This window comes from Muscardinus avellanarius, assembly GCF_963383645.1.
Source record: "Muscardinus avellanarius genome assembly, chromosome: 6".
NCBI lineage: Eukaryota > Metazoa > Chordata > Mammalia > Rodentia > Gliridae > Muscardinus > Muscardinus avellanarius.
In genome coordinates this window covers 1,965,355-1,984,414 of record NC_137791.1, presented here as the reverse complement: position 1 = coordinate 1,984,414, position 19,060 = coordinate 1,965,355, and the positions used below count along the sequence as shown (strand labels likewise).

The 19,060-nt window shown below is 44.7% G+C and overlaps 1 protein-coding gene across 2 annotated transcripts in view; it reads right to left on the bottom strand.

The window, feature by feature from the left end:
- BLTP1 (bridge-like lipid transfer protein family member 1) overlaps positions 1 to 19,060 on the bottom strand; it is a gene marked incomplete at both ends in the record, with an annotated part of 166,205 nt that overhangs the window by 22,467 nt on the left and 124,678 nt on the right. Inside the window, 8 exons of one of the 2 annotated variants that reach the window (XM_080697986.1) lie at positions 4,633 to 4,834; positions 5,468 to 5,607; positions 6,078 to 6,239; positions 8,028 to 8,229; positions 8,893 to 9,073; positions 11,013 to 11,228; positions 16,195 to 16,448; positions 18,759 to 18,821. In XM_080697986.1, coding sequence (XP_080554112.1) covers positions 4,633 to 4,834; positions 5,468 to 5,607; positions 6,078 to 6,239; positions 8,028 to 8,229; positions 8,893 to 9,073; positions 11,013 to 11,228; positions 16,195 to 16,448; positions 18,759 to 18,821 — 1,420 coding nt within the window. The remainder of the gene's footprint in view (positions 1 to 4,632; positions 4,835 to 5,467; positions 5,608 to 6,077; positions 6,240 to 8,027; positions 8,230 to 8,892; positions 9,074 to 11,012; positions 11,229 to 16,194; positions 16,449 to 18,758; positions 18,822 to 19,060) is intronic. The other variant, XM_080697987.1, reaches the window with a different exon arrangement.

Genomic DNA, 19,060 nt, shown 5'->3' with positions numbered 1-19,060 from the left:
CCGGGCTCACCTGTAGCCCCTCCCGCTGCCGACATGACATTTCTGGGCCGTCTCAAGTGTGTCAGTGTGTGAGAGCCCAGCTCCGGCACTGCAACCCCACGGCTGTTTTCCCCGGGCGCTGCCTGCCCCGCTCCCTGCCAGCTCCCTCTCCGCAGGCCCCACTCAGCCCGGTGCTGCTTCCTCCGTGGACTTTCCTGCTTCACAGATTTCACATTCCCCTCTGGACTGCCCATTCTTCCGCCTCACTGCCTGGCTAACTCACACCCACCATTTTACCACTTAACATGTGTGTGTGTCTGTCTGGTACTATTTGTCTCTCTGGACTGAGAGGAGGCTCATCATTAGCAGGACGGTCTGTTAACCAGGCTCACCCTGTGAGCCCACTTCACAGCAAGACCCCTGGAGGGAGGGACGGCACAGCCCACACCTCCCGAGTCTTGCCGTCTTCCCACCGTGCTTCCAATGATAAGATGGGAGGGGCTTTCACATCTGTTATTTTCTGAAGAATCATAAACGAGGGCCAGGCATAAAGGAGTTGCTCATGTCATACGCCCACCACAGTGTGTGTGTGTGTGTGTGTGTGTGTGTTTGCACGCGCGCGCACTACTCCTACAATAATTTAAATGCTAAGGATATTTTGTCTTTAGGAAAAAGGTGAATATTCTAAAAAAAAGGATCCAGGCATGTACTGACAAATCCCTCCTCCACAACCAATAAAGTAATGCAATACAAATTTATATAAAATCCTTCCTCTGTAGCCAAAAAAGTAATACAATACACATTTATATAAAATCCCACTTTCCTCCATCACAATGACAAAGATTAAAAATAAATTTAAGCATTGGAAAAGAAGTGAACTTGATATCTGTACACAGTATTTTTCTTTCATAGAAAAATCTATTAAATGCATTCAAAGTGTTCACAATGACTCAGAAATCTGACTTTTAAGAATTTAGCTTAAATATACTTTTGTTTATAAACATTTACATGCAAATATGTTCATTTCAACATTTCTTTAAAAAAAACAGGAAATCTCAAATATATGATCAAGGTGACAGCCTATTAGTCATTTATTTTAGAGATACATATGTGATAATTTGTGAAAATGCCTATGATATTTAAGTTTTAAGAAGCCACGGAGTCGAAGAGATCCTATTTCAATTCTGCCTGAGTAAGGACTCTAGCACAGTGATGGGGTGCAGGCCACACCGGCTAGCTATGAGAAGGGACGGTACTTCTTATTTCATTTTCAATACTTTTCTGTTTTCTACATATTTATAATGAACAATAATTACTTATATTATCAGAAAATATGGTTTAAAGCTAACACTACCCCTCTAGCATTTGTTGACCATCACAGCAATACCAGCAGCTGTATTTGTGAGCTAAGTGTAAGCTACTGGGTGCCCAACCACCTTAGCAAAAGCCTTAATTCTAAGAAATAAACCTTTTAGTTTTCATATTTTGTTATGAAAGCTTTCAAAGATCTACACAGCAGAACAAATGTTTGCCTGAACCATTTCCCTAATATCATAAGCAAATGTTAGAAATAAAGTCTTTCCTATTCATGTGTGGTAACATACTAAGTTCTGAATCTAAGACAAATGCTCAAAAAAATAGGACCCCAAACCTGGGTATTTTCTTCTGAATCAAAAGCTGTCCGTCCACCCCCAACCCCTTCATGCCTCTCTCAAAACTGGAGCATGCAGCAGCCCAGGCTTGGCTTCCAGTTGACTTTCTTGTTATGAAAATCCAAACTATCTCCCACACTGCCAAACCTCCCCTGGGGACAAAAGCAGCCCTGCATAAGAACCAATGTCTTAATGATATTGTTTCTTTCATCAGTTTTACTTGGTCTTCTGTAAAAGTAGATAAGCTGGGCGTGGTGTGCGTTGATTTATGTCTATGATTTGTACATGATTTTCAGGGCAGAAATGCACTGAATTTTTTTGTGAACAGTGCCTATCTCATGAGGAAATCATTAATTGTATTATTAAAACTAAATGTTTCATGAAACAATGTCTTGGACAACAAAGTTCACCGTTTAACAACCACAAATGCTATCTGTATAACTGATGCAGTTGTACTGTTCCTCCATGTATTCCCAAAGCATTAGTCAGAACACTACAGTAATAGATGCACATCCCTGCTGACAGCAGCACAGTTCACGACAGCCAAATCATGGAGGAACCTACATTCATCATGTATGAATGGACAAAGAAACTGAGGCATATATACACAATGTAATTTTACTCAGCCAAAAAAGTATGTCATTTGTAGGAAAATGGATGGAACTAGAGAAGGCCATGCTAAGTGAGATGAGCCTGACTCAGAAAGCCAAGGGCCGGCTCTCTGCCCTCATAGTGGAAGGCAGAGAGAACATGAGAACAGGAGGGACTTGTGGGAGGTCAATGGAGAGGCCAGCCAGCAGCAGGAGAGTGCGGGCTGGGTGGGAGGTCAATGGAGAGGCCAGCCAGCAGCAGGAGAGTGCGGGCTGGGTGGGAGGGCGATGGAGAGGCCAGCCAGCAGCAGGAGAGTGCGGGCTGGGTGGGAGGTCAATGGAGAGGCCAGCCAGCAGCAGGAGAGTGCGGGCTGGGTGGGAGGTCAATGGAGAGGCCAGCCAGCAGCAGGAGAGTGCGGGCTGGGTGGGAGGTCAATGGAGAGGCCAGCCAGCAGCAGGAGAGTGCGGGCTGGGTGGGAGGTCAATGGAGAGGCCAGCCAGCAGCAGGAGAGTGCGGGCTGGGTGGGAGGTCAATGGAGAGGCCAGCCAGCAGCAGGAGAGTGCGGGCTGGGTGGGAGGTCAATGGAGAGGCCAGCCAGCAGCAGGAGAGTGCGGGCTGGGTGGGAGGTCAATGGAGAGGCCAGCCAGCAGCAGGAGAGTGCGGGCTGGGTGGGAGGGCGATGGAGAGGCCAGCCAGCAGCAGGAGGGTGCGGGCTGGGTGGGAGGGCGATGGAGAGGCCAGCCAGCAGCAGGAGAGTGCGGGCTGGGTGGGAGGTCAATGGAGAGGCCAGCCAGCAGCAGGAGGGTGCGGGCTGGGTGGGAGGGCGATGGAGAGGCCAGCCAGCAGCAGGAGAGTGCGGGCTGGGTGGGAGGTCAATGGAGAGGCCAGCCAGCAGCAGGAGGGTGCGGGCTGGGTGGGAGGGCGATGGAGAGGCCAGCCAGCAGCAGGAGAGTGCGGGCTGGGTGGGAGGTCAATGGAGAGGCCAGCCAGCAGCAGGAGGGTGCGGGCTGGGTGGGAGGGCGATGGAGAGGCCAGCCAGCAGCAGGAGAGTGCGGGCTGGGTGGGAGGGCGATGGAGAGGCCAGCCAGCAGCAGGAGAGTGCGGGCTGGGTGGGAGGGCGATGGAGAGGCCAGCCAGCAGCAGGAGGGTGCGGGCTGGGTGGGAGGGCGATGGAGAGGCCAGCCAGCAGCAGGAGAGTGCGGGCTGGGTGGGAGGGCGATGGAGAGGCCAGCCAGCAGCAGGAGGGTGCGGGCTGGGTGGGAGGGCGATGGAGAGGCCAGCCAGCAGCAGGAGAGTGCGGGCTGGGTGGGAGGTCAATGGAGAGGCCAGCCAGCAGCAGGAGGGTGCGGGCTGGGTGGGAGGTCAATGGAGAGGCCAGCCAGCAGCAGGAGGGTGCGGGCTGGGTGGGAGGGCGATGGAGAGGCCAGCCAGCAGCAGGAGAGTGCGGGCTGGGTGGGAGGGCGATGGAGAGGCCAGCCAGCAGCAGGAGAGTGCGGGCTGGGTGGGAGGTCAATGGAGAGGCCAGCCAGCAGCAGGAGGGTGCGGGCTGGGTGGGAGGGCGATGGAGAGGCCAGCCAGCAGCAGGAGAGTGCGGGCTGGGTGGGAGGTCAATGGAGAGGCCAGCCAGCAGCAGGAGAGTGCGGGCTGGGTGGGAGGTCAATGGAGAGGCCAGCCAGCAGCAGGAGAGTGCAGGCTGGGTGGGAGGTCAATGGAGAGGCCAGCCAGCAGCAGGAGAGTGCGGGCTGGGTGGGAGGGCGATGGAGAGGCCAGCCAGCAGCAGGAGAGTGCGGGCTGGGTGGGAGGGCGATGGAGAGGCCAGCCAGCAGCAGGAGAGTGCGGGCTGGGTGGGAGGGCGATGGAGGAGGGCAGCGCACACCCACATGCTGCCAAGGAGTCTCTTACTAACGGGTGGGGGTGGAGCCAGGGCGGGGCCCCCAGGCTACCAGGTGCTGCTGGAACTCCGGTTTTACCACCTGAACCTCCCTGTCTAGTTACAATGTACCAGTAAAAGTACAAAACAATAAAAACAGAAATCTTTTTAGCACTATGTCTCTTATTTTCCAGTTGCAAGATTGATTATTCTTAAAAGTAAAATCTAATTGAATACAAAACATTCTAATAAAGTACCTGAATATGTAGATTACTATATATCAATTATGTCACAGTGCTTACACACATTCAAATCAGAACCAAAATGCCACCCAATTGCCATTCAGGTAAAAATACAAGTTAAAGTGTACTCAAGTTCTAGTAACACATAAAATATACCCTGAACCTTGGTTGAATATTTCTATTTCTCAAATGATCTCCTTTTTGAAATTTATTTAAAATATGTATCAATTACTTTTACAATACTTATTTCTAAGCAGTATCTGGCTTTCAGTCAGAGGAATAAAACAGTGCTCTGTACCTGGCATTCCAGTTTTGCTCGAAGGGATCCTTGCTGCACTCTGAGCGGCACTCCCCGCAGGGGATAAAGGCTCTGCAGGGCACATGGTGCCCAAGGTCTCCAGCTCTCCTCGGTTTGAAGAGAACACCAAGTCTAGTGATGGCAGCTTGAGCATGCATTCCACTCTTGAGACTGGCAAGCAGCTAAATTTAATCTGTGATGGCTTTAAGAGTAGAAAGCCAAAATAGGTTTGTAAGAGCTGCATGGTTTAAAAATCTCATATGCAAGTCAAAAGTCACACTTAATTTTCCTTTCAGTCGACATGTATCAAATTTAGCATGTTTATACCATTCATCATGTTTGCTCATTTGACCCTGAAAATGATTATATTTAATGTCAAAGCTTCTTCAAAACAGAAGCATGATACATGGACCACAATGTATTAACAAAATGCTATTATTTTTAAAAAGCTAAACATCCGAGGAGCCAACTCTGAGCAATATTTATAACAGCTAAATAATTTAGAATCCTTAAAGACATTTATGCTCTGACTGTTCTTGTTCATAATCAAGCCTAAAAAAGTAATCTCTCTCTCTACACACACACACTTTCTTCTTTTGTGGTACTAGGGAGCGAACGCAGGGGCATTCTATCTGTGAGCTACACCTCCAGCCCAATTTTGTAATTCTTCATTTTGAAACAGGGTCTTATTAAGTTGCTGAGAGTCTCACGACGCTGCCAAGGCTGGCGCTGAGCCTGCGCGATCCTCCTGTCTCCACCTCCCAGCGTGGGGATGACAAGCGTGCCCACCATGCCCTGCTCCACTGAGGTTAAGAGAAGGAAAGGCGTGCATCACCTGGACACGCACGTACACCACGACGTCCACAGGGAAGGATGCGTATGCTGATGTTGAAGATGATACTAAGGATGTTGTTGACTCCTCCATTGGATCTGGTATTTCAAAATGTCCCATATCTTCATCTTGTGAGCTGACTACTATGAAAACATTTAAGTTTTATTATTGAGAAAAATTAAAGATCTTTACCTCTTCCACTAGTGCTGTGATCAGAGAGACACCTGCTGCTGCAGCCCATTACTCTCCATACCATCCCCACTCAAACCTCCCGCTCACTCTCTCAAAGGCAAGCGGCCTTCTGCTTTAACAGCACTGCAAAGAGAACAGTGACGCCCTTGCCTTCAGAGAGCGTCCAGCCCAAGAGATGGCTCACGTCAGGCCCAAGCCTGTAACTGTTTCAACTAGCTGAGGCCATGGGGAAAGCAAAGCGCCTCGTCAGGACCTGGTCTCTTCATTGGTAAATGAGGAACAGGCCATCTCTCAGGCTCTTTCAGTTTCTTTGCTTTTAGAACTGAACATCCAGTAGTGTCTAACAGTACGAACAAATCCTGATCAGTCACAGGATCCCACACACAGTGGCGAGGAAGTCGGTCCGCAGCAGGAGGCGCACCTGTGTAATTCCTCTCCACTGGTGTGATTGGAATGGTCTCCAGAGCCTTTTCCAGGAAGTCCAGCAGGCAGGGGCTGATCACCATTTCTTCTGGCAACGACTGAAGCGCTACCCAGGCGTACAGCTTGGCCGTCTTCACTCCTCCGCCGCCTTTCCCCTTGGCTAGTCATAAATGTGAGGTACATTCAATGGAATTGAACAAAAAGCTCCAGTGAAGCAGACAGTGTTGTGCGAAATTACAACTACATGCCAGTTCAATCAGGTGAAGTGCCTCACACTGAGGACTGTACAAGAAAATGATAAAAATGGTTGGTTGATAGATATGATACACTGGTGGTGGACACACATGGTCACGCATGATGTAATTCAATGGCTATTCTTACTTGTGACCAGAAGGTCACAACTTCTGGTCCAAATTTCCAACTGTACACTTTGCTAAGTAGCTCATTGCTAGCCTCGTGTCCACTTACGGTCCACAGTACCTTGCCCGATGGTACTTGCCAGCAAGTAAGGGAAGCCTTCACTGTTTCCAGGCGTTCCTATGCTTAGCTCATACAGACTTATGCATGCATAAGTTCCCACATATGCTTCCCACACTTATGCTTGACATGAAATATTCTTTCATTCTTTTTAACTAGATATTTCTACTTTAACAACATTAAAAATATAACTTCTTTGAGCCTTAATTTTCCTCTTTTATAAAAGAGGATTCAATTATCTGCAGACACCTAAAGGACATAGACGAGTCTTGTCCATGGAAAAGTGATATGAAGGCACGGTTACAATTCTTTACCGACCCTGCTCTCGCTCTCTGTAGTACAGGGAACTGGATTTAGGAGCATTCTATCTCTGAGCCACACCTCAGCCCTGTTTTAAGTGTTTTTTAGTTCTGAAGCAGGGCCTCTCTCTAGGTTGCAGAGTGCCTGCTAAGCTGCGGAGGCTGGCCCCCACTCTGCACTCTTCCCATCTCATCTCCCAAGCACTGGGACTGCAGGTGTGCTAGAGTCTCTACTGACTCCTACAGGGTTTTTACAGCAAGTTCTGTCTCTCATGTGGAACTTCAAATAACTTGCCCAGCCTGTCCCCGTTTCTGGAATTCTACTGAGTACGTATGGAAGGTGCCATCCATGTGACGGTAGCAGTCAGCGTCTTTGGCCCTGGTGCTCATGCCCAGGGGCCTGTATAATCAACTGGTCCTGCAGAAGTGAGAGCGTGTAACTTCTGAGGCTGAGCCACCAAGAAAACGCAGGTCCAGCCGTGCTCTTTTTGGATCATTCAGCCATGCTCTGTTCTGGATTGTCCCTTTGGAGGGACACCAATTACAATGACATGACAAGACTCAGGCAGCCCACAGGAAAGGCCTCGTGGAGTGCGACTGAGGCACAGCTGGCCGGCAGTGACTGAGACGGCAGCTCAGCAGATGTGCAGCCCCAGCTGTCTCGGTACCCGGAGGCCAAGACACCGGGCGGGACTGCAACCTCCAGGGCAGCCACACATGGTTAGACTCCCTGGGCCAAACTGCTTCTATGGGTTTTCATCAACAAAAACTATGCTTGAGACTGTAGCTGCCAAGTTTTGAGTAATCTGCTATGCCACGACAGAAAACTAGTACTGGTATCACTCAAACAATGCACTCTGCCTTCCATGTGCGAGTTTGATGTTTCCATTTGATCACAGCTCCCAAACGAGCGACATGAAGCTGCCCTTTTCTGAACACACACGGACCTAAGACTTTAGTTAAGTGAACTATTAGGATTAACCCAGTATTCTAACGTCAGCTCAATCTGAGAAACAGCCAATGGTGGTCAGCTCACACATGCATGTGTAATTTTTGCACAGTCGTTATTGACAAGACTACGTCCTTAGACATGTGCATTTGAAAGTCTCAAAGAGCAAGCAGAATGACTGAAAATTAAGAAAAAATGAAAAAAGGAAGTCTCTTCTCAATACCTGTGGGGACAGGTGGGGGCTGGGGAGGAAGTAAGGTGTTAGCCTTGCTCTGGACAGTGCAAGGAAGAGGAGGAGGAGGAGGAGACGCTGCGTTATCTTTCATACCATACAGCTTGGACTCTTTGGAGAGTGTCCTTGGCAAGGAAGATCCTCGGGAGGCATTAGGTGATTCAGTCTTTAGCGTCTTGGAGTTGTAATGCAACTGCATTGAAAAAAACAAGCTTTCAAAATTAAAACTATGCAGATGAGGACAAACCATGAAATACAGCAGATGTGGTAAAGAACACTGGGGCAAGAGTGGAAATGCTGAGCTCTGTCATTCACAAGTCAGCTTCCTCGTCCTGCCAAGACAATGGTTTTCCATTTTTAACTTAAAAAGACCATTCCAGCCGGGCATGGTGGCACATGCTTGTAATCCCCATGCTTGGGAGGCTGAGACAGGAGGATGACACAGGTTGGAAATAAAATATGAAGTAGGTCAGGGAGTATAGCCCGGAGGTAGAAAGCCTCTGGGACACCCCAGTACCACCAAAAAAAAAAAAAAAAAAAAAAAAAAAAAACAAAGAAAAAAATATTCCAGATAATCTTTAAAGTTCTTTCTAACTTAGTCTAAAATTCTAGAACCTATAGCAATAGTTGTCAATGAAGTTGTACTAGAAAAGTTACAGCAAGTATGCTATGACTATCGATATCCATGCGTAAGAGAGAAAACTAACATTTTTCTGCTAAACTTTTATGGAAATTTAGATGTTCTCCATTAAGAATATGGTTATATTAGGCAAAAGACCAGCAAGTCTCATGTCTAATAAGCAAGAGTGCATGTGATAGAAAAGCGCTGTGCCCGAGACTGAATCTGTTGTTCTACCTTCACATCAACTCCGGGAATGTAGAACACGGTTATCTCTAAGTCACTTGGCTTTGTCTGTAGCGAGGAGGGCACTTTCTTGCCAGTCATTAAATGGGTGGTAGAAGCATAATTAGTTTGAAATTTCTTCTTCTTTGAAGGAGAATCTTGATCTAAGCTCCTGGAACTTCGATCATAACTCCTAAAAAGGGAACAATGTTTTATCTTTAGAAAAGGACACATTGATCACCTCCTCTTCTGCTAAAGAGTAAACTGCTATTCCTGCAGTACAAGGATGTACTCTTCCATTTAACAGGCTGAAGAAGGAGAGCCCCTGGGAGTCTCTGCGAGTTGGCTGATCCTTGCACAGTGAGGCTGGCGCCGCGCACTTGGTGACGGTCGCCGCCTTCTCCTCCAGCCACGACAGTTCCCTTGAGCATATTAGGGAAAACCAAAGGAAACTGCCCTTTGAAAGGCAGAGAACCAGCACAATGCCAACGGCTTGTAACGAATTACTATGGTCCAATAAAAAACACATCATTCCTTCTATCATCACTACATTTCTAAGGTATACTATTTAAAGTATCATTATTTTCACATTTTATAAAAACTTTATTAGACCAAGAGACCATTTAAAATCTCTTACTATGAGAAATTTCAAACAATAAACAGAATGGTTTACAGAAGTAAAGGCTGGTATAGTTAAGCCCCAGGTACCCACTAGCCTGCTTCAGCAACAGCAGCGCTTGGCTATTCTTGTTTTATGATGCCTACACACACACACACACACACACACACACACACACACACACACACACACACACTTTTTTTTTTGGTACTGGGGTTCCTGGAAGCCCTTCTACTTCCGGGCTACACTCCCAGACCTATTTTATACTTTTTTTATTTTTGGAATCAGGGTCTCTTAAACCAGCACATCTGGCTTCGAACCTGTGCAATCTTCCTGTCTCCGCCTCCCAAGCGCGGGGATTACAAATGTGCACCACCACGCCCAGCGCACACACACGTATTTACAGTTCATTTTTAGATCAGGAAAGAAAAGAAAAAAATTCAAAGAAAAACTAATCTAATGCTAAGCGGTTTGTTTCATCATTTAGTTAGTGATATAGACACATGGTAAAATTATAGTTACATCCTAAACTTTAATGCAGTGTAATGAGGTAACTCATTTGTTCTGTTCATTAGAGCTGTTCAGTTTAGCCAGGTGTGGTGGTGCACTCCTGTAATCCCAGTACTTGGGAGGATGAGACAGGAAGATCACGATTTGTAGACAGCTTCAGCTGCTTAGTGAGGCCCTCTCCAACTTAGTAAGAAATAAAAAAAAAAAAAAAAAAAAAAAAAAAAAAAAAAAAAAACCAAAAAACCCAGGTCTGGGGGTATAGATTGGAAGTAGAATATCCCTGGGTTCAAACCCCAGTACCACCAAAAAAAAAAAAAAAAAAAAAAAAAAAGAAAAAGAAAAAGAAGGAAAAAGAAAAGAGAAAGAACTGTTCAGTCTCATGTGCAACCTTTTCTATCTTTCTTATTTCTTTATAAGCCCATCAAAATTCACACTAGGCAAGAGTATTGCACTGTTCTTTGAAACAGAAATGCTCAGCTGGGCGTGGTGGCGCACGCTTGTAATTCAACACTTGGGAGTCTGAGACAGGAGGTTCGCACAGGTTTGAAACCAGCCTCAGCTACTTCGTGAGGCTCTCAGCAACTTAGACCTGTTTCCAAATAAAACATAAAATATGTCTGGGAGGATAGCCCGGAGGTAGAAAGCCCCTGGGTTCTGCCCCCAGTAAGGACCACCCAAACAAACAAACAAACAAACAAACAAACAAACAAAAAACCAAAAAACAAAACAAACAAAAAATCCAGAACAGTATAAATCCAAAAAAATAAACTGATGCTGTTGAAAAAATAATTTCAGAGGTATTCATTTTTAGTTGCCAGGTAATACATCTGTTTAAAAGAACTGTCTGTCATGCAACTAAGCCCTTGATCACCATAACTATGAGCATCTACTTTTTACATATGCATTCTGGAATTAGGGGGGAAACCGTTGTTACACAATTCAGCGATATGTGAGCAGTATTTTAAACAGATGAAGTTAATTGTAACTTCAACCAATTCCTTACCTTCTCAAACTTATATCATCATGTTCTTGTAGAAGGGTGGTTGGGTGGAGCACACATTTTCCACTATCAATTTCGACCCGTATATCAAGTTCAAAGTCGATATTTCTTTCAGTGGTTGAGCCACTGAGACTCCGGTTGACGGGAGCTGTTGGCCAGCGTTCTGTCAGCAACTGGTGCACAGCAGCAAAGCCTGTTGCTTTTTTGCGAGATGTATGTCTGAAGGGAAATAAAGAAAAACTTGTCACTACATTGTAATAAAGTAGGAATTTTGTGTGGGGGAGGGTATTGGTACTGGGGGTGGAAACCAGGGGCTTTCTACCTCCGGGCTATACTCCCAGACCTATTTTATATTTTATTTGGAAACAGGGTCTCACTAAGTTACCAAGAGCCTCACTGAGTAGCTGAGGCTGGCTTCGAACCCACATGAACCTCCTGTCTCAGCCTCCCAAGCGCGGGGATTACAAGCGTGCCCACCATGCCCGGCTGTGGGAATTGTTTTTAATAAATCACTTTCCCAGAATGTTATGTGAGGTAAAGTGTCTAGCTTGATGAGTTCACGCCATACCCAACCGTACTAAGTTTCCTTCCACCCCACGGGGTCCTAGTTCCTCACAGCAGAGTCCGGCCAGAGTCTGGTGTCAGGCCGAGCACCTGGGGTGACGGTGCAGACACAACCTCCCGACTCGGTGTTGAGGCATCTGGTCTGACCGTCAGGGCAGGTGCCGCTCTCACACATCCCCAGAGGCTCAATTTCCTCAAGTTATAAAACTTAAACACTGCTTTTCTGGCTTTATTAAAAGACAGAAAGACAGAGAAGGAAAACAAATACCACCGAGTGCTCTTCCACACAGTGCTAACAGATAGCCCCACACCTAACCACGTAACTACACACTTTGTGTCATGTCATTCAAAAACATCAAAACGAGTCGGACTTGAATGTAAGACCTACAACCACACAACTCCAGGAAAAAACAGGGAAGCCTTCAATACACGGGCCTCAGTGCTTCGTGAGCGCGAAGGCGAGCGCGGCCAGGCCAGCACAACGGGCCTGGGGCTACCTGGGGAAGCCAAGCGTCTGCCGAGGAAGGCCACACCAGGGGAAAGAAACGTTTGTAAGCCCTCAATCTGGTGAGGGGTAATTTCTAAAACACAGAAGGAACTCAACAGCTGACTATTATTAAACCAAAAAAAAGACGAGTGTCGGCAAGGACATGGAGAAAGCGGAGCCTTCGATCACTGTTGGCGGGGATGCGGGTGGTGCAGCCAGAGATAACACAATGGAGGCTCCCTAGAGAAGCACAGGTGAGCTGCTGTCGGACCCAGCCGTGCTCCTCCTGGGTGATTAACCCCAAAAGACCGAACTAGAATCTGGAAGAGAACACTTCCACAGCCGCCGCAGCAGTTTCCACAGGAGCCAAGATGTGGGAGAAATCCAAATATCCATCAACAGAGGAAGAGACAAGAAAAGTACACAGAGAATAAGAAGTGCCCAGAGAGGGCCGAGTCGAGGCCTGCTGAGCCTCGGAACTACATTACATTTAAACAAAGTGACTTCAGCACATGAAGATGTGTCCTTCTGCAGATCTCTTTGCTTGCTCGAAAGTCCCAAGACTAGCTCAACGCACCCTTCCCCTGCTGACCGAAAATGTGTGCACTGTCTTGCCCCAGACTTGGCCGACGAGCCCCTCGTGTAGCTCACATCCTAGCTGGCCATCGCTGCCCAGCCGCGAGCACCGTAACACCCCGCTCTATTGAAGCTCTCGTCTGCAGTGGACCTGGGCTCCATCCCTTCCTGGAGACCCCTCCGCGAGTCACCCAATGAAGCCTGTACGGCCAGGGCACCGTCTCTGGTCTCCTTCCTACACCTTTCAAACTCAGTAGTGTAAAGACTGCTTTTTGGCAAGAGAAGAAGAGCAGCCAGAACTCAAAAGAAGGAGCACAGCGGAAGTGTCGCTGAACCAGGAGCAGCACAAAGAGCAGAGGGGAGGGGAGAGCCGAGAAGGCCCAACCCGGAGAGCCCGCACTGGAGCTGGTGGCTGCCGGGATCCACCGCCTCCTAGAGATGAACTCCAGGAGCAGAGCTAAATCCTGTCGACCAGTGACTGCAGAGAAGCAATGTGAAAAAGCAACTGAACGTCTCTCTCCAAACTCAAATAGCTCAAGACTTCAAATCTCCAACCACCCAGTGACCTTCTGAGGCTGGAGCTGAACTCACTGGGACCCACAAACTACACACACCAGCCAAGTGGGAGTCTGCATGGCTTCGAGGACTCACCAGGAAGTGACCAGGGAGTTTGCAAATCATCCCTGTGGAGGTAGGGGCAAAGGCCACGGTGGGACAGAGCAGAAATGTAAAGTAGCAGACAGTCCCTAAGGATACTAGGGTGGTACCTAGAGCTAGCAGTCCGCCCTGCCCCGTGGGGGTCACAGGATCCTTAGCAGTGGTCTCTTCAGGGCAAAATAACCCAGCCGACCATGTCACAGACTCAGAAGGCTATAAAATCTTACACAGTAGTTTGAGCACCAGGAGTGTCTAGGTTGGCAAAGTCACACATGATCGCAGCTGCAAAGCAGCAGTGCTGTCCCTGGGGCTAAGTAACTGAGCCATCCATGCCTCACTTGGAATAATACAATCTCTCCCCTTGTGGAGTGTGGGCCTCATAAGCAGTAGAAACCAAGATCAGGAAGACCCATAAAGTTTTTGTTTGTTCTTTTGGCGTTGGGAATTGAACCTGGGGACATTCTACCTCTGAGCTACACCCAGCCCTTTTTTATTTTTTATATTTTGAAACAGGATCTCATTAAGTTGCTGAGGCTGGCCAAGAACGTGATTCTCATGTCTCATCCTCCCAAGTACTGAGATTATATATGTGTGCCACTATGCTGGGCTGAATTATACATTTTTGAATAAGAACTGGATCAGAGAAGAAATAAGAGAGAAATAATAAATTTCTAGGATTAAACAAAAATAGACACAACATAAGAAAATCTATAGACACTTTGAAGGTGATATTAAGAGGGAAACTTATAGCATTGAGTGCCCATCTAAGAAAATCAGAAAGTCACCAAATAAACTAATGATGTAACTCAAGGTCCTTAAAAAGAGGAACAGACTAATTTCAATGCCAGCAGAAAGCTGGAAAGAATGAAAATCAGAGCAGAAATCAATGAAATAGAGGAAAAGAATACAAAAGATCAACAAAATAATAAACTGTCTTTTTGAAAAGATAAACAAGATTGATAAACCCTTAGCCAACCTAATCAAAGTAAAGAAAATTGATCCCAGAATAGCCAAAGCAATTCTTAGCAATAAGAACCATGCAGGAGGCATCACAATTCCTGACTTTAAATTATCTGTACAGCTACAATAATAACAACAGCATGGTATTCACACAAAAACACACATAGACCAGTGAAACAGAATAGAAGACACAGAAACAAATCCACATACTTATAACCAGTTGATTTTAGACAAAGGTGCCAAATACTTACGTTGGAGAAAAGACAGCCTTTTCAATAAATGGTCTTGGGTAAACTGGTTGGTTATACATTCATAGAAAAATGGAATTAAACCTCAACCTCTTATCCTGCATTAAGAGTCAACTTGAGATAGATCAAAGACGTGGAAATTAGACCAGAGGTTTTGAAATGACTGGAGGAGGGCACAGGTCCAACACTCCAACATATAGGCACTGGTAAAAACTTCCTCAGTAAGACCTCTAAAACTCAGAAAATTTAAACAAGAATTAATAACTGGGATGATATTAAATTAAAAAGTTTGTTTAGCAAAGGAAACCATCAAGATTCTAGAGAGTCTTAGGAATGGGAACAGATCTTTGCGAGCTACTTCTCTGATAGAGGACTAATATCTAGAATATACAAAAAGCTTAAAAGATTTAACACTAAAAAAAAAAAAAAGAAATGAGCAATTGATCTAAATAGACACTTCACAAAAGAAATACAAATGGCCGATACATATACGGAAAAAATGTTCAACATCCTTAGCAATCAGGGAGAGGCAAGTCAGAACTACACCGAGATTCCATCTAAGCCAAATCAGAATGGCAATCATCAAGAAGTCAAACAACAATAAATGCTGGAGAGGATGTGGGGAAATAGGAACTCTTCTATACTCTTAGTGGGACTGAGAATTAGTACAGCTGCTACAGAGATTGGTGTGGAGATTCTTCAGAAAACTGGGAATGGATCCACTGTAGGATCCAGCTATATCACTTCTGGGGATCTTTCCAAAGGAAATGAAATCAGATATTATAGTGATACATGCATATCCATGCTTAGAGCAGCACAATTCACAACAGCCAAATTATGGAACCAGCCTGGGTGTCCATCAACAGATGAATGGGTCACAAAACTATGGGATAACCACACAATGCAATTCTTCTCAGCAAAGAACAAAATAATGTCATCTGCAGGAAAATGGAAGGACTGGAGAATACTGTGTCCACTGAGATCAGCCAGTCACAGAACGTGAAGGGTCCTGCGTCTTCTCTCACAGGCGGAAGCTGGGAGCAATCATGACACCAGAGGGGCTCCAGATAACAGAGGAGAAACCGCGGTGGAGTGACGAGGAGGGCGGTGGGGTGGGAGAATGAAGAACAGTCCTCTGATGTTATACACATAAGTAAAATTAACAATGCCAATCTCAACAGCATGCATGGGGCCATCATTGAGTGCTGTGTGCACATATGTCCCTATCACACCGAACTACATCATGCCCGGAGACGGCAATGCAGCAATACAAGGATATATAAATAAGAAACACACCGGACACGCAATGTCTCCTTAAAAAAGGAGGAAAGGCTGGAATATGTGATCAAATAAATGAATATGGGGACATTATACTACATGGTAGAAGCCAGTCAAAGAAGGACAAGTGCTGCATGATTCCACTTCTAGGAGGAAGCTAAAACTGTCAAAATCATAGACGCAAAGTACATTAAAAAATAAAAAGGGTTGGGGTTACAGCTCCGTGGTAGAGTACCTTTGGGTTCATTTCCAGTACCCTCCTCCCACAACTATCCAGTTGAACACTGGAACAGGTAGCTACACCAATGTAAATTTTATCTCAATAAATAAGACAAAATAATTCTTTAAAGAACATGAAAGAGAAGTGGGTGTATAGCATCTGATCAGGAGGACAGACGGCAAGAGGGCTACTCACGAGGGTTTTCTGTAAATATAAAACCTTTCCCGCTCACGATCCTCATCCTTTTCATCTTTTTCGGAGTCTTCACTGGTTGAAGACAAACTGTCATCCCGTCGACCCTCTGCAGGTTGGAAAGGAATGCTTGGCGAAAATCCTCCCGGAGTCCTGGGAGAACTGAACACGGAACACGATCCTTCACTATTTGATGAGTACTGAGATGGGCCTTCAACAGTCACCGACAAAAGGTCCAGTTCTGTCTCCTCTGGAAACTGATTTTAAAAGAGAAAATGTGAATCAGATTCACACTTCAAGTTCCTTCTCAATTAAAGAAGAAAAAACAAAAACATGAGTTTAGACATTTTAAAATTCAGGGTTCAATTTTTACACTCTGAACTGAAAGAAAGGGCAAACTTAGGAATGAAAGAGTGGCACACCGAGGAAGGAGAAGGTCAGACCAGAGCTCTCCACTAGCTCTTTAAAAACCAGCGGGATTTTACTTTAGAGGAACGTGTAACATGTTAGTTAGTACACATGTAATTCTTTATATTATATAAATTAGTAAATACTGACATTCTTTAAATCAGATATTAAACATGGGAACAAAAAAAATGTGATCAAACAAAAATCAGAACAGCAGGAGCGATCAGCGATGGAGAGCATGCAGCAGGCGAGGTCAGCACACAGGGCACGAGCTATCGTGCCGGAGGAGCCTTTGTGGATGTATCTTTAAAACATGAGTCCCTCACAGGCTGAAGAAAGATGTGCAAGTAGTTGAGTAGTAAAACTCGAATCCAACACACTTCAGGATATTTTATGTAAGCTGGGCCTGATGGCCCATGCCTGTAATTCAAATATTGGGAGAATCGCAGGCTCAAGGCCAGCCTCAGCAACACGGGGGAACCTTGAAAATAGTGAGACTGTTTCATAATGAGAAATAAAAGTGGTTGGGGGCGTAGTTCCACAGTAAAATGTCCCTGAGTTCAATCCCCAGTATCAAAAACAAAACAAAAAAACACCCCAAAACAAAAGCTAAGGATGCTGTATTTTAAGGTAAATAGTTTCTACAAACACCATGTTTTTAACTCAGAACTTCAGTGGTAGGAGGCCACTGTTTTTAAAAAGTTGAAAAAAACCTACACAACTTTCTATGATCTAATTTTCATTCCTATCTTAAAGAGCTGTTTGAATATCATTTGAAAATGCTTAGCCTTTGTCAAGTGTAATGTACAAGATAATGTAATTTATTCCTAAGAACTACTGGATGCTATAGGCAGGTGTGGTGGTGCACACTAGTCATCCCAGTACTTGGGAGGCTGAGACAGGAGGATCACAGGTTCACAGCCAGCCTCCGCTACTTAGTGAGACCCTATTTCAAAAAAAAGAATAAAAAATAGGGCTGATGGTTTAGCTCGGAGGTAGAATGTCCCTGAGTTCCAGTCCTAGTTGAGAGGAAGAAAAAAAAAAAACCCAAAATCCCCGAAACCCCCAAACTACTGGGTGCTACTAATGATTCATAATGAACTCCTACATTCAAAATTTCAAACATTTGCTGAAACCAGATGTGCTTCATTTATGAAACAAACATGTTCCTGAGTAAACAAGTAAAAGCAAGTGTGTTGGAACTATCTTTCAAATTTTAAAACTGCGGTAAGCTTCTGTAGAAATTTACCTCTGTTTTATGTTTATAAGTAACTATACCCTAATTATCCATTTTATAATTTAGAATTAGCAAATCTAGTATTTAATCTCACATTTATTATCTAATTTATGGTTTCCTATGTCATTTTTATAAAACAGGGTACAGTTATTAAAAAGAGGACTTTAATTACTTCAAATATTAGTATCTTTAAGAACCATCTAATTAGGGTTGAGGTATATGTAGCTCAGGGGTAGAGTGATTTCCTAGTCTATATGAGGCCTTGGGTTTGATGCCCAGCATGGTCAAATAAAATTTAAAGTAAAAATGAAAAATTTTCCCCTAATTAGTTTTTTAGTAAAAGAAAATTACTCACCAAGCTTAGTGTAATACAATCTACTAGTTCTAAAAGAAAATCCATTTGACTGAATTCAGTATAACAAAACATTAGAAAATATTTGGCTTAAAATGTTAACATCATAAGTAAATGAATCATTTAATAAAGACTATTAGTAACTCAAAGGTAATATTCAATGATTAATTTGTTGTTCTGAGTTATATTTTAATATTAGTTTGAAGTACTTAAGAGTCCTGTTTTTGAGAAGATTCATTTTGTAGTTCTAAGTGAGGAAAAGAGATTTAGGTAGGGATCAGCAAGTAACTAAACACTGCAGTTTTTGGTTTACGATTTGGTTGGATTGATTAACTGATATAGGTTTTTAGTTTTAAAGATCAAAATAATATTGAACCACATAGAACTAAAACATAGGCATGCAAGAGCTTATAAAACATATAATGAAAAAAGATCTAAACCATCTTACATCTTCATGTAAGATATTTCTCAGATCTGAGTTTAGTTTGCAAGGAAAGAAAAATTTGAAAGCAGATTTTCAGAGTGGTTAATTGGTTTTAGAGCATTATTTATGTTGTTCTTAATAAGTACCTGAAAATACCCTTCCCCAGGAGAGCTGGATTGTGGTGTACTTTCCCATACTGTATTTCTCAACTTAATTAAAATAATAAGAAAATAAAATAAAAACTCATGAAAAATAACAATGGTTTAAAAGTAACAAGTAACAAACATAAAGCAACACGTCAACAAGCTATGGAGTGAGGGCCATTCAGCTTCTGCTATTATCACACCCTCCAGGCTAGACACACGCCAGCACAGCGCTTCACACTGCTACGTGTGAGAGCAGAACACTGTAGGTTCTCACTTGCCAGAGAAACGACCCAGCCAACCTT